This window comes from Micrasema longulum, unplaced genomic scaffold, assembly GCF_059751315.1.
Source record: "Micrasema longulum isolate JH-2025_06_02 unplaced genomic scaffold, ASM5975131v1 h1tg003238l, whole genome shotgun sequence".
Classification (NCBI taxonomy): domain Eukaryota; kingdom Metazoa; phylum Arthropoda; class Insecta; order Trichoptera; family Brachycentridae; genus Micrasema; species Micrasema longulum.
The window spans coordinates 29,932-44,677 of NW_028280323.1; the positions used below are offsets into that span (position 1 = coordinate 29,932).

General features: G+C 35.0%; 1 protein-coding gene across 2 annotated transcripts; it reads right to left on the reverse strand.

The window, feature by feature from the left end:
- Positions 1-102: 102 nt before the first annotated feature.
- Positions 103-13,676, reverse strand: rols (zinc-RING finger and ankyrin repeat domain-containing protein rolling pebbles). Of its 2 annotated transcripts, XM_088242016.1 has the most exons (14): positions 13,311-13,676; positions 12,975-13,135; positions 11,446-11,586; positions 10,565-10,767; positions 9,005-9,161; positions 7,495-7,605; positions 6,905-7,245; positions 5,361-6,816; positions 5,059-5,273; positions 4,420-4,708; positions 3,304-3,572; positions 1,965-2,044; positions 1,580-1,805; positions 103-973 (listed from the first exon to the last, which is right to left on the reverse strand). In XM_088242016.1, the coding sequence occupies exons 1-14, from the start codon at positions 13,610-13,612 to the stop codon at positions 692-694; spliced, it is 4,233 nt and encodes a 1,410-aa protein (XP_088098142.1). In that variant the 5' UTR covers positions 13,613-13,676; the 3' UTR covers positions 103-691. The 2 variants fall into 2 exon arrangements, with proteins under 2 accessions (XP_088098142.1, XP_088098143.1); XM_088242017.1 differs by lacking the exon at positions 11,446-11,586.
- Positions 13,677-14,746: the final 1,070 nt, after the last annotated feature.

A 14,746-nucleotide genomic window follows, 5' to 3' on the forward strand; every position in this document is an offset into this window, starting at 1 on the left:
AGATTGTGGACCTTGCAAAATCATCTACTGTTAGCTTACCTGAAATAATTTTTTATCAGATTGTAAGTAATTTCGTTAGTTCATATATAAAATAATAAACAGTTTTTCGTTTTTTAAAATATGTATATATTTATTTTCGATAAAAAAGGACACTTTTATAGTCATTCACAAAAACCCACTTTTAGTTATATAATAATATATAATAATAAAAACATGCCAAAATATGGGCTAGTCGTTAGAATTCACAATAAGAAAAATTATATACGCCATTGTTAATTTCAATAAAAATAAAATATTATATTGATTGGATCAACATTATTTTCAGTCTTTATATATTTTATTTGTTTGTTTTGTAAACATTTTTTGAATAAATAAATAATTTTTAAAAAGCTTTGTCCAAATTAATAAAGTGATAATTTAGATTGATACCTACAGTACTTCCTAGAGCTAAGGCGCTTATGAATATTTATGAGCCTTTGAAAATTCAATAAAAATCACTTCAAAGCAATGACATTTTTACACAATTAAATACACTGTGACAAAGATAAAATTGGATAGTTTTTACTAAAAAATATTTACCAACTAGATATAAATAATGTAACTATAAATATTAACGTTTTAAGATAATTTACAAGTTATTGGATAATACCTAACTAATTTTCAAAGGCTCGCTGATATTACTACAAGGCTTTCAAGGCAAGTTAAGGCTTAAAGTATCGTACAGATTTCTGTCTCTCGTTGAAACATTTTTATTGGTAATTTTATTTAGGATTTCCTGTTGTAATGCTGTCAACACTTTTTTAACATTGGCATTGTTTTGCGGCGTCAAAAGAAGAGCTTTTCTGACATCTTGAAGGCTTTCATTAGGTTTATCGAGTGCCAGGTAAGCTTTAGATCTAGCATAGTAACATTCAAAAGAGTCTTGGCGAAGAGATATTGCTTGCGATGCTAAATCTACAGATTCAGCTAATTCCTGTAAATAAAAAAACAATATTAGGATTGAAAGTATAAATAATATAATATAATATAACAATGACAGTTGCTTCTAATTCATGGGCATGTGATAGCTTGCCTCCCACATACCGAATCTGAGGACTTAAGTTTCCTTGGCGGTGCCCACATACAAGGAAAAAATTGCTTGTTGCCAAACAAGAAAAGCTGCCCTAGGGAGCTCTTTGTAATCTGGCAGTCCTAGCATATTTTTGCTAAAAGAATGTAATCCAGAAGTACTCAATACATACTTCACTCTTCACTAACTGGGATTAAATTGATTGAACATGATCAATTCGACCAAACGATTACAGTTTTTTTTAAAGGCCATGGAATTCCTTTTGGATGCCACTAGATCTGTATATCTGACAGCACCTATAATAGGGCCACGGATAGAAGCGAGAAGGTCCATTCCGTATTCATAGAGAGAGAGAGAAAGGAACAAGACCACAGGATGTGTTCAGAAGATTGATTCTAAATCGTGGGAATATAATATTATCTGTTATTAACTTAAAAATAAATTATATGAAACAAATAGTCGAACAACAAATAAATGTGTAGATTCTTAGAGTAGGTATTATGTACTTACATTTAATTTCCTTTTACATCTGGATTGGTTGAGCAGAAAGTTAGTTTTGAGTTGTGTGAATGTTGAGATGTGTTCAGGTGAAAGAGGTGTCCCTGTTGTTATAGGATCATTGATAATATTTTTAATTTTCTTCAGTGCATATTGGTAGCGATGAGATGCTTCTGTCAGCCGGCCCTTTCTATATAGGACGTTTCCATCCTCCAGGAGTTTATTTAGTAATATTAATCTGTCAAATAAGGAGATTTAATTAGCAAAGAAATTAAATAGGCAAGTATAAAAATTGGCAGCCAATATCAAAACATAACTTGTTGAGAGGTTGTTTCACAATGTTTTCAAAAAAACTTAAAGAATTTCTTCTTCTAAGGTAGGTAATATTATAACTTACAATATTTCAGGTTTTCCTGCAGCCATTGCCCATGTTGCTGGACCTAATTTTGCCCCCCTTTTCAGGAAACATTGAACCACCTAAAAAAAACAAAACATATTATTATATAAAAACACTAGGTCATTTCATTCACTTATGTTACTGTTTATAACAGAGGATTGCTAGAAATCATTTAAAACGACATTTAGAATCATAAAAGTATTTTTAATATAATATGTCTCTATTCATCAAATTGTACGTATTTTGCATGCCAAGAGTATTTATGTGAAACTGTTCATTAAAGATTTATTTGGGTACAGGTTTTGAATTTTAAGAATAACCTTTTCTTTTTGTAATCTAAAGTTTTACAACTCATGTATCTGCAAAGAACGAAGCTTGTTTAGTAATAATCAAAATGGCTGGTTGACACAAAAATCTAAAATCAGAAAACTTGGTGAGATTTGAAAGGATTTTTTTGCATGACAGGACAGCTTTGATTACTGTAGTAGATTACAGCACAGAACAACCAGGATTGAGAAGAATCACAATTGTTCATTGTTGTCTATTTGTACATTGAACCCGGAATCCTCATGAAAAGCAATTGTATTAAGGTAGGATAACATTATTGCGTTGTGTTACGAGCAGTTCTGTCATTTTTAGTGATCATTTCCTAATCCAACTTCGCTAAAGTCGGTCGGTTCAGAATAACTTCTAGTGATTCGGATAGTGAATTTGAAGAAGATTTTAGATTTTGTATTTGATCAACATTATTAGAGTTCTCTGTTGAGAGGAGGAAATAAAACAAACAAAAAATATCTAGATCGCCCAAAATATGTGCTTGCATAGCTGTGAACAGTGACTAAATGCATTAAGGTGAGACATTTTTAGAAACACAGTTTTGTGGTGAGCGCAATAACTTCCCTTCATCACTCTGACGCAGACTTGAATTGTTGGATCAGGAATGTATCGTGCCACACTACGACACTATACGGAAAGAATGTAATTCTGTTTATACAAAATACATGGATAACACACCTCAATACAACACGACACAATACCTAATGTAATTTTACCTTTTTTTTTAAAGGAATAACCTTAGCAGGCTTATCAGCCTCAATTTTGATGCTTATCAGCGGGTGGGATAGAGGGGATATGGAAGGAGGTCATGAAAAATACACCACAACACCCAAAACAATTGAGAAAAAATCTTTCTTGGATTTTTCTCTTGCAACTGGCGGGAATCGAACTCATGACGCCAGTTTCACAGTTGGCTGTGTAATCAACTGCGCCACGGCGCCTGTCATTACACCACTGAGGCTGCCAATATGTTATAAGAAGTTTAATTTGAAACTAATTTTACCTGGATATTCTTCTGTCCTATGGCTCTGTCAAGGGGTCTGATTCCATTGTGGTCCACCCACTCAATCTTTGCACCTCTCTCCAAAAGTGTTTCTACAATGTTGGGATGTCCTCCACAGGCCAAGCAGAGCGGTGTTCTTCCTGCCGAATCAGGCTGGGTGATGGAAGCTCCCCTATCTAGTAAAGAGATCACACAGCCCAGCCTTCCACGGAGACACGCCCAGCCAATCGCTGATACTTCATCAGAGTCACATGAATTAACTGCAAAACCTGTTTTGACAAATAAAACAATTTTTGAGCTAAACACAAGTAAATTTTTAGTTTAAAACTAAAAAAACATTTATTTTATGTTTAAACATTGATTTCTAGTACGAACATGTATGTGAACATGTATGAACATGTATGTGATCATGTATGTGGATACATGCTGATGTTATAGCTCATTTTTGTGGCAACAAATCGAGTATAGGTAATTTCGTTCGTTTGTCATTGCTTTTTGAAACCACCCGTGTTAAAACACTATTATTTATTTATTTTATTTTATTTCTGATTTTTACAGCTATTACATCAAATATATTAACAATACTCGAGCCAATTAAAAAATCCACTGTTTATCTAATGATTATAAAAAAAAAGTTTACATAATTGTAAGTGTGTGACGTTTGGGTGTGAGTGTATGGGTGTGTAAGTAAAAAATAAGTATATAATTAAAACGTGAACAGGGTATAAGGGAGAGATTGTAATAGTTTATGCATACTTTTGTTATAATTGTATTTCTAAAAAGTATGGTAAATTTCAAAACCTAATTCTAAAAAAATCATTTTATTTTAAACTTTAATTGATACATATTGAATAAATAATGTTCAATGAGTCCTATATTATACGGTAAATAGCCACAAAATGCAGTGAATACCATCATATTTCAACAATAAAGAAAGGTAGGTATGACAGTAAAATAATTTATTATTAACAATGCTTTTCAAAGAAGATTACTCCCTTTCCTCTGATGGAAGATTACTCCCGTCACTAATTTTGAGCACCAACTCAAAATTGGTATATTTTTTTGTAATTTAAGAAACTCAGATGCGAACAAAATAATCAGGATTAGGAAACTCACCGTGGTCAAGAAGAATTTCCACAACATTAGGGTGACCCTCCGCTGATGCGATAATTAAAGGATTTTTATTTGGGTTTGTGAATGTGGCTCCAGCTAGCAAAAGCCTCTCCACGATGATGTTGTGTCCGCCTTTAGAAGCCAGACATATCGGATCCATCCCTCTCTGATTGGACTTGTGCAAATCTGCTCCTCGTTGTATGAGAGCATCGACGACAGCTAGACAAAAGCTTCCAGATCCACATGCTGCGGTTAAGGCAGTCTCACCAGTTATACTGCATATTGAGTCAACCTAGAAAAGACAAATAAATTACTTAAGAAAATAATAAATCATTTTACTGCTATTTAAAGGTTAAAGAAAAATTGCAACAAAAAAAAAAAAAAAAGGAAAATCTTTTAGCATTCAATAAAATGCCGACAAACAAACTTTAAATTTCAAAATTGAGGACAGACTGTTGACAAACAATTAGAATACATACCACTATATTTTGCTCTTTCTGCCTCTGCCCCTTGGTGAAATTAGATTAATTTGACAAATAGTGTGTTGCATTATTACCCAATGTTTTCACTTACTTGCTTTTTACATATCTTTATTCATGTGTATAATATTTGATAAAATAATAAACATTTATGTGAACGAACCTCTAATTCTGCAGTATCCAGTAAATACTCCACAATATTCAGATGCCCTGCTAGAGAAGCGCCGACGAGAGCATGTAGAGCACCAAGGTTATCTTCAGCAACTGCTTTCTGTTCACTACAACCCAACAAGTAGGCTACTGTTGTCCCGAAGCCGTTTCTGGCAGCGTGAACCAAAGCTGTTTGGCCAGTTTGATCAATATCTCCTAAACTTGCGCCTAAAATAAAGTATTCATTTTGTAGATTAAACTTTTTAAAATCTCATTGTTTGGTCAAATTGTATGTAAATAGATAATAGTGTTTACCTGCGGCTACAAGTCTTCTGGCTACATCAGTGTAACCTTTCTGACAAGCAAGAATGAGAGCTGTACAACCTTGTGAATTAGTGAGAGCGATGTTTGCGCCAAATTCTATTAACATTCCAACCATGGACAATATCCCTTGATAAGCATAAATGCAAAGCAAAGGTGAATTGCCCATGTAATCAGTAATAAAGTCAGGTGATCCTCCTGCCAGCAACATTAATCTTGACACTTTTACATTAGGATTGTAGATATTCCGTAAAGTTGAAATGGCCTGGCTAACATTGGAAGAGCTTTCTGATACCCATTCAGCCTGTAAATCTCTGGAACAGGTTCCTGGTGTAGCAGGACCCATATTTCTATAAAGATGAGCTTTGAGGATGTGGTGTCCCAGTTCCATAGTTTTTTCAGCATCGAGAGGCGATTGGACTCTGGATAATCTAAATGCGATAGCGGAGTGACCGGATCTCAGGTCGCATAAAAATTTAGTACTTTCTCCTTCATCTCTTCTTATTAACCACTCTCTGAATGAAGGGTGGAAGAACATATAGGTGCTGTCAATACGTTTTACAAGGAATCCCGATAGAGTGGAAAATCTTTGCAAGAACTCATCCCACGGCAAAAAGTTATTAACCAACAATGAATTAACTGAGTAATAAATTTCTCCCAAAGTAAGAGGATATAAAGCTGCTAAGCATACGCTTAGAATGTGTGTTACTTTTTCAAATGACTGCACTGTGGGGAATTTCAAATTAAATTGAAGTAAAAATATTTGTGGTAATGATACTGGAAGAACCTTGTAGTTTGTAGATTTGACAACTAAATTTCCTTTTTCTATTAGGTCGAGAATTAATTTTACGAATAAAAATGATCCTTGCGCCAGTTGCAAAACATACTGAGAAAATTTGAAAAGTGAACTAGTAATTCCATCTTGTTTTCCGAGAACAGATCTAACATTGCTTTGAATAGATGAATTCGATTGTAATCTTAAATTAATGTATTCTAGCATATCTTTTTGAACATTATCATTGCCTTGGAATTCATCTAAGCTTAAACGTGTATAGGGCAGTTGTTTTGTCAGTTCTATGAAAGGCGATCTTATTGTGGCGACAATTTTAAGCCAAGTTGGCATATCAGGAGTGTGCTTTGTAAGAAAAGATGAAATCGTATCTCCATGATCTGGTCTGTGGTATTCAGCCTCGCAAAGTCCATCTATTAAAATAATACTGTTCATTTCATCAATAGTTTGATTTTTCCTCAAGATAATGAGTGGTTCAATAATTCCACGTCGAAAAGCTAAGTCAGGATCAGCTATACATTCTTTGATGGACAGACATCCTAGTAAGTGGGGTTCTCCAAGAAGGTAATCTTTGTAGGCCTGTAGTCGAGGAGCTTGGCACAATTGGGCAGCCAAAGAATGAACAAATTCTCCAACCAAACAAGTGCAGTTGTTGTCAGCCTTTGGAACAAAAAAAATCATTGAAAATTAAGAATATTCATGATTATTGCTATTGATGCATGTACAAATATATTTGTAAAATATTTACCTGGCAAAAATGATAAGCAACAACTTGTGATGCCAAATCTATAAGATTTCTCGCTTCAGAGTCAGGTATAATGTCATTGGAGATATCATGGAGATCTTTAACTTGCTCGTAGATTGAATCTTTTTTTCTCCCAAAGCAAGAATATTCAACAAGTTGAAGGATGACAGCAGTTTTTCCCGTTCCTGGCTCACCGGATATGATAATACCAGGGGAAGATGAGTTGCTGATATCTTGAATGTCATTTATTAACCATTGTCTACCAACAAATAAAGGGTCTTGTTCAGGCAGCGGTACTTCAAAGAAGAGAGGTCTTAGTGTCAAGTGTGGAGTCGGAGGATAATCTGAAAAGTAAAAATATTTCAAATGACTAAATTTCTCAGTAAGCACAGAAAGTCTACAATTAATTATTAAAACACGGATTCCTCTGATTCCTATTTGGTTATTTACAAAAGATTTTCATGGGTATGGAATACTGGTGTTGATATTTTTTTAAAATTTTAATGTGAAGCAGAACATACCACAGAAGATCGGTGAAGCTGTGATATTGAAATATTTCATTAGAAATACATTGAAAATGACATGGCACTTACATTTCCTTGCATCAACAGTTGGGGTTAATCTGGTTCCAGTTCTTGCTGATCTTCTTGCTGAAGTTCGCCTGTTCTTAAAGAAACCCATATCATCAACTTTACTAGGGGTAGCTGAAATTTTAAAATAATAACGTAAATATTGCATTCAAAATTATTAGAAAAATTATAAAATTAAGTTAGAGTTTGATAAATAGGAAGGATTCAAACATATTCACTAAAAATAATATAGTTTTTAGTAAAATTGTTATTTTTTTTAAATATTAAAAAAATAATTTCAGTGTCCAGAAATAAAATAAAAAGAAATTAAAAAATAAAATGAAGTTTTTATTTTGAGACGGTTTACGACCGTTCAAACGAACGCTAAATTTGCGATTTAATTTTTCCCACAATAAATCAAATAATGATGTCGGCTTATTGTTTTCTAATTGCTGGCAATCTACTCTATGGCGTGTATTTTTGTCCGCTAAGTTGCAATCCGTAATGGCATTAACATTTTGACAGTTTGATTCCTTACGTTATTATTTGCATTATTTAAGGTCAAATCCGACTGGCCTGTGACGTAATATTTAAATTTACGTATATTATCATTATAATTGTTATTTTTTATTTCATATGATAAAATGAATCTTAGGATGTATTTGCAACTAATATTTATTTCCCATACAAGCAAAAAATACTTTGAAACCTAACGTATGTTCAAAATATACATAGCAATAACTTCTAAACTGAAGAGAAAAAAAACAGCGAAAATTTTCAAATAATTATCTTTTATATCAAATGTTTTTTTACAACTGCAAGATTAAATTCATATTTTAGAAGGATAATATCAAACCAATGAATTAGTGAAAATATCTTTTTTTTAATGTTGTGATACCTATAGTGAATTATGGAGGCTAGAGCTAATAATCTTTCGTCGCTGTGATCTGTGTAGATCTATTATTACGGGTCCCCCATAAATTAATTATCATCCTCTAAGTCAAGGTTATTAATGACGAAATTCCGCGGTTATGCCAAAATAAAATGTTTGTTATGGACAATGAAAGAAAAAATGTATGGTATTATAAGCGCTATGTTTTTTTTAAAGTTTTGAATATTTAAAATTACTCCGCGTGTGACGTCTCAAGTTCTCTTCCGCTTCTTCTCAGTCAGTTCTGCCGATTGGTCCATTGACGGTGAGTAAACCGGAAAGCTTCCACAACTCTCTAATCATTGGTTGATTCATACGAGCTCGTGACGTCGTTTAAAGTAGTTCGTTTTGTTAAAATATTTTTTATTATTATTTTCATTCATTTTTAGGAAACTTTGCGGTATAATTTAATGCTTTTTTTTTACCGCACGTAAGAAAACATTTTTTGTATCCAATTTCCCGAAGGGATGAAGTTCCTCATTATGGAAGTGATCATATGGAGCAAATAAATGTTGAAATTTTGAATGAAAAAGAGGTGATTATGAATAGGAAAAATAGTTAAACAATCAAATCGAGTAATAAAATAAAAGTGTCTGCACTTACTTGTAACAGAATGCCTTCGACTTATTGGACTAGACGAACAGTTGCTATTTCCGGATAAAGACATTGACATCAGAGATCCTATTGAATCGGATGTTGGTTCCTTACTATGAGTCATAACGCTGACATCAGCTTCCGAGGATCCAGTGAGAGTGGAAACCTGCAAAAAGGAGATTTATTATAAGCCTGCATAATATGTAACTAACATAATTGACATTTGTAAATGATCTGAAAGCATCGTTAACAGGTGTATGCAACAAGCCGATATAAAATTAAGTTTATAGTATTAAAATAAAATAATATAGTTCTGTTAGCAAGCAGCAAGGCTGATTTGCAGCAAATAGTCTCTAGAATGTGGGATGTATGCCTGGAGAGCGAATTGGCGATGAACGAAAGTAAGTCAAAAGTGATGGTATTTGAAAGGGATAGTGAGGTTACTGACTGCATAATAAATGTAAACAACGAATGTCTCGAGCAAGTAGAAGAATTTGTGTATCTGGGAAGCATGTTTTCAAGAGATGGAAGAGTAGAAAAAGATGTTGAAAGAAGAGTGAATGCGGGCAACAAAATGAACGGAGCACTAAGCACAGTAATTTCTAATAAAAATATGTCAATCGAAGCTAAACTGGCAGTGCACAACGGAGTTTTAGTCCCAACATTGATGTATAGAAGTGAAACATGGAACTGGGAGAGGAAGGATGAAAGCCGAGTGAACGCGGTTGAAATGCGATCTCTTAGACGAATGTGTGGGAAATCAATGTATGACAGGGTTACGAAAGATGAAATCAGGCGAGAGTGTAAATCTGAGACAAGTATAATTGACAAGATTAAGAAAGGGTCTCTGAGATGGTTTGGTCACGTAGAACGAATGGACGACGAGAGAATGATAAAACAAGTATATATGGCAAAAATGAACGGCAACGTTAGACGAGGACGACCAAGGAAGACGTGGCATGATCAGATAAACCAAAATCTTAAGTCTGGTCATGTCAAAAACAGACAGAACCGAAGGGCATGTATGACAAGATGTATGAATGTGGAAGAGGCTAGGATTGTATGCCAGGATAGACGTGTGTGGCGGTCCATTCTCTCTGCCTACGCTTACAAGGAAATGGCGTGATGGTAGTAGTAGTAGTAGTAGTAGCAATAAAATAAAATAAAATATCAGTATGAAAAAAAATGGCATAAATGAACGAAAAATTCTGTTTTGAGTAGAGTGACCAATTATATTTTAAATCCTTATTAAATATAGAAAAGTAAAATAATAAAATAAAATAATTTTATTCTAGATAATTTTGATATTGTCATTTTTGTTAAGGGACTTCAACCTTGAGGTGATTTCTCGATTTCGATTGCGATTAAAAGCAGCCATCGAGTCAAAAACACTCGTCCATGGTTCCGATTCTATTTCACAGACATAACTGTATTCTTTATCCACCTGGACATGGAAAAATCGATAATCGAATTACACTGCATTTACTTATACAATGCAGGCCCTACGCACTATCAGGTGCGAATGGGGGTTTAATTATGATGAGAAAGAATGCAAGGCCAACAACTTACTGGACTGGTGTTATTTGAAGCCAAGGTGTGCGCGTCCAAACTGGCCAAGGATGTGCAGCTGTCCCTCGCCGAGGACTTGTGCTTCTGCCGTTTGCTTCTGCTCCCATCTCCCAAAAGAAGTCCTAGCCGCATGTAGAGATCACTTTGGTTCCCTTTCCGATTTTCACTTAGCCCCAAAGGCTTAATATTACCACCCTCGTCATCTAAAAGACCGAAAAAAAAACATTAATGCCAACGCCAAATTAAATCATTAGATCAGTATTTAGGTCAGTGATTGTAATTAAAAACCACTCTTCGTAGGTAGGGACGTAATATTATTAAATAATGATCTCACTATTATTGAGTACCATGAAGAATGTGACCTATCTACTCAACGACACAAATCAACATCTTGAATTACAAATTACAAAGAAGGTAACACACACGGATACTCACATTATCCTAACTTCTAATATCTAACACAGAGGTGAACAAACACGTTATGTTTTACTGCATAAAAAAACACAAATAACAACTTACCTAAGAAGCCTACTTGATTATTTATGTAAAAATGTAAAAATAATAGTAGGAGGCGGCCAAGATAATAAATACAATAATGTTATTTTATTTATCAATGGTGCTTATTAAATCTTTAAGCGCGGGTTTTGTAACAGGTGTTTAGAAAATAAAGGAAATAAATTTGTCAAACAACAAACATTCAAAATTACAAGAAGTCAACTACAAAATCATTAAAACCGTACAGAAGGAACATATAAAACGTAAAGAAAACAATGCAGGTGAGTAGGAAAAAGTTATATGTGTGTTATAAAATTAGGCCAATAAAAACAATACAACAGTCATCAAACAAAAGGCAGGGATGCTTATAATAAAGATTCTCGTGCCTGTAGCCAACTGATTGAGACCTTTGGATACCGATGTGTTGGCTGACCAGAGGGATCTGATCTTACTGAAGACTAGCGCTGGCCAGGTACCGGAGTTGCGTTGGTTCTCCACTTGCGGACCAGCTTGCCCTGTATGATGGCCTTTGGCCGAATTGCAAAAATACTTACACATTAACACTATTATTATTAAATTCACCGATTTGTGAAAGTAGTTGCGAAGGAATTAAATTCATCAGCTTAAGCTTTATTGCCTGTAAAATAGCGACACGTCTCGTTACCGCCTTGGAACACATACATCGACCAAGAATATGTGCATAATATACGAAACATGTTCATATTTTGTGTGTAGGTACTTGTGTTATCCTTTCGTTTATGCACTTCAAGTGCGAATTAATTATTTTAATAATCTTATGCTTATAATGCGATGAATGGCAGAAATTATACGCATTTTATGCGTTAAAATTGAAGTCACTTAAAGCCTGTTGATGGTAATTATTCAAACATTCAAGAACGTCAAGTTAACTGCTAAAGGCGTACTCTTATCTCTGGGTGTTTAAAATAATTATTTATCAATGATCACCGTGAACGGATAAGTTATAGAATAGTAAGTTTTGTGACGAATTATATTTGTCAACACCCGCGTATTACATAGATATTTTATAGACTTCCGAGTTGATCAATAATGGAATGGTATGGTGAAGTATACGCATGTCAACTGTCAGAAAAAAGAAGATAAATATTTAAACTAAAAAGGAAATACTAGAATAATAGAATTGCGATCTTTGGGAGTCCTTCGCGATGAGGTCGGGATAAGAAGTGGGTTTGTTGCAGGTGGTAGACAGACTGACAGAGAGCAGAATGGGGCGCGTGGGAGGAACATTCGCGAGTGTGGGAAGACTGAAATGGCGCGCAATCTACTCTGTGCGTAAGGCGCATGTACGAGTCGAGTGACCGATGCAGGTAGTTGGCAGATAGGGTTTACGCAATTTCCATGCAAATTTATCCCGTCGCGCGTCGGTCGGTTGCGCCAGGAGACCCGTTCATTAATGGATTCCAAATTGAAAAACCTGCATGATTTAAATTAATACATTTAAAAGTTCGAGGCACTCGCAATTTGCGGTACGTGGCCGGACAAAACGCCCGGATGATTAAATTTGGATAATTATGGCGCGAATCATCGGTAGAAGAAAAACTTACAGCCTCTGTCGAATAATGCATTCGCTGTATAACGAGGCGAGATACAATAAAACAATTCAAGTTTGGATTGACCATAGCAGCAGGTTGTGGTTCGTAAATCAAAAAAGTGAAAGGTGTAATCAAAAATAATACGAAGGTACGTGTGATGAGTCATAAAACATTTAGTAAGTAACTATTCCGAAGAATTTGGTACGTTCGTTCATTGGCTAATTCAGACAATACGAACTATATTAAAGCTGGAATAGTCATAAATTAACAGGCGTGGGTAACGCCAAAACGGGACCGATTTGTATTCAGGTTTATCTGTGGAAATCTAAACAGTAATTGCTTACCTGATAAAGGAGGGTGGTTCTCGTTATGTCCGTTGCGAGACGCGCGGTGTCCAAAGGGACTTCTCAGGGCCTTTGGACTTAGAAAGAACCTTCTTCTGCTATGTGGCGGGGTGGGGCAGCTCTGAACCATCGGGGCGGGTTGTTTCGGAGGCTTCGGCAATCTTTAAACAATATTATGGTAATGATTAAAAATTGCCTGCTCAACCATGACCGAAATCGTGACATTTTAACAAATCCAAATAAAAACTCTTTTATATATTTGATACAATGTAAAAATCATAAACCACCGAAAAATCAACGCGGTTAATTTAAGAATAATGATCATTGAAAGGTTACCTGCTGGGAGAGTGGGATTCTCTGTGTGACTGCACGAACACTTCTCTTCTGTACCCCTTGGACGGTTCGTGTATTTCTACTTGGGTCAGGGATCGGTTATCCGGTGTTCCATACGACCTACTGTCGGGGGTCTGGTACCCGATAGATCTGTTTTCTGGTGTCTGGTAGCCGCGAGGAGCGACTATTTTGGATTGACCAGTACCGCACAGTGGACATGCCTCGTTCCTGAACATGCAGGTGAAGCAGCGTTCGTGACCGCAAGTGTCGATAAGTTTCCTCTTTTTGCCTTTGTCAAATGGCATACTGCAACTTGGGCAACTCGCTCCTCCAGTTTCACTCTCCAGAAGTTGTCTTATAGCCGCCAGGTCTGGAAAGAAAGAAAATCACAGATTAGATAACGAATCATTAGCGTCTCAACAGCGTTAAGTCTAAACCAATATACTCGTCATCGTGAGTTTATCGTGATACTCTAACAAATTATCAAGTTCTGATATGTAACTACTGCGCTACGATTCAGTTTAATAGTCCTACCTGGAAACAAGGACTATTAAAATAATGTGTTTTAGAAGATATGGCATTATTATGCAGGAATTAAAGCAGACTAGAAATATTTTAATTATAGTTATTAAGTCTATATCGCGCGTTGATGAAGTCTCAGTTGGTAGTGTAATTGGTCAAACTGTGAAGTCGATAACAGTAACAAACACCATTACTTACAGTTATCCATATTAATTGACTCATTTTAAAGGTCAAGTATAGTTTGAGACATCCGTAATGTTACACATTGTAACATATGATTATTTTAAAGTGTTACACCATCATAAGAATACGCAAAAAACAGAATCAATATAAATATGTAAAGCTTTGTAATACGTTGAATTATTGAAGACTTCTCAAACGATTCAACATAAACCAACCTGTGCGCAACGACTCGTAACAGGTGAATGTTTTTGGTAAAGGAAGCCTTTTAAAGTAGAAATATCCGCATCCGGTTAAAACCGCAAGGGATAGATACATATGATAAAAAAAGCCGCATTTATTTCTGTAGATAATGCATTGTGTATGCATGCATGTAGTTTGGACACAGTCATAAAACGAAACAATAAAAATGCATTCAGAAACCGTTTTTTTCGCTACGTCGACTGTTCCTATATAAACTGATCTTAATGTGAAAGGAAATAAGTACATTCATATGGCCTTACTTATAAACTTGGTATAAAGTTACCCTTAGGCATAATGGTAGAATACGGACGGGAATACCATCCTTATTACAGTGATAGAATAAGGTATACCATTACGCCTGGGCATAACTTTATACCAGGTTTATAAGTAAGGCCCATCGAGTATTAAGCGACTTGCCAAACTACTGTGTGTATGAAAGTACTTGTATGTGTGTATCCATTTATGCAAGTATTAAAAGCTTGTACTTTAGTAGC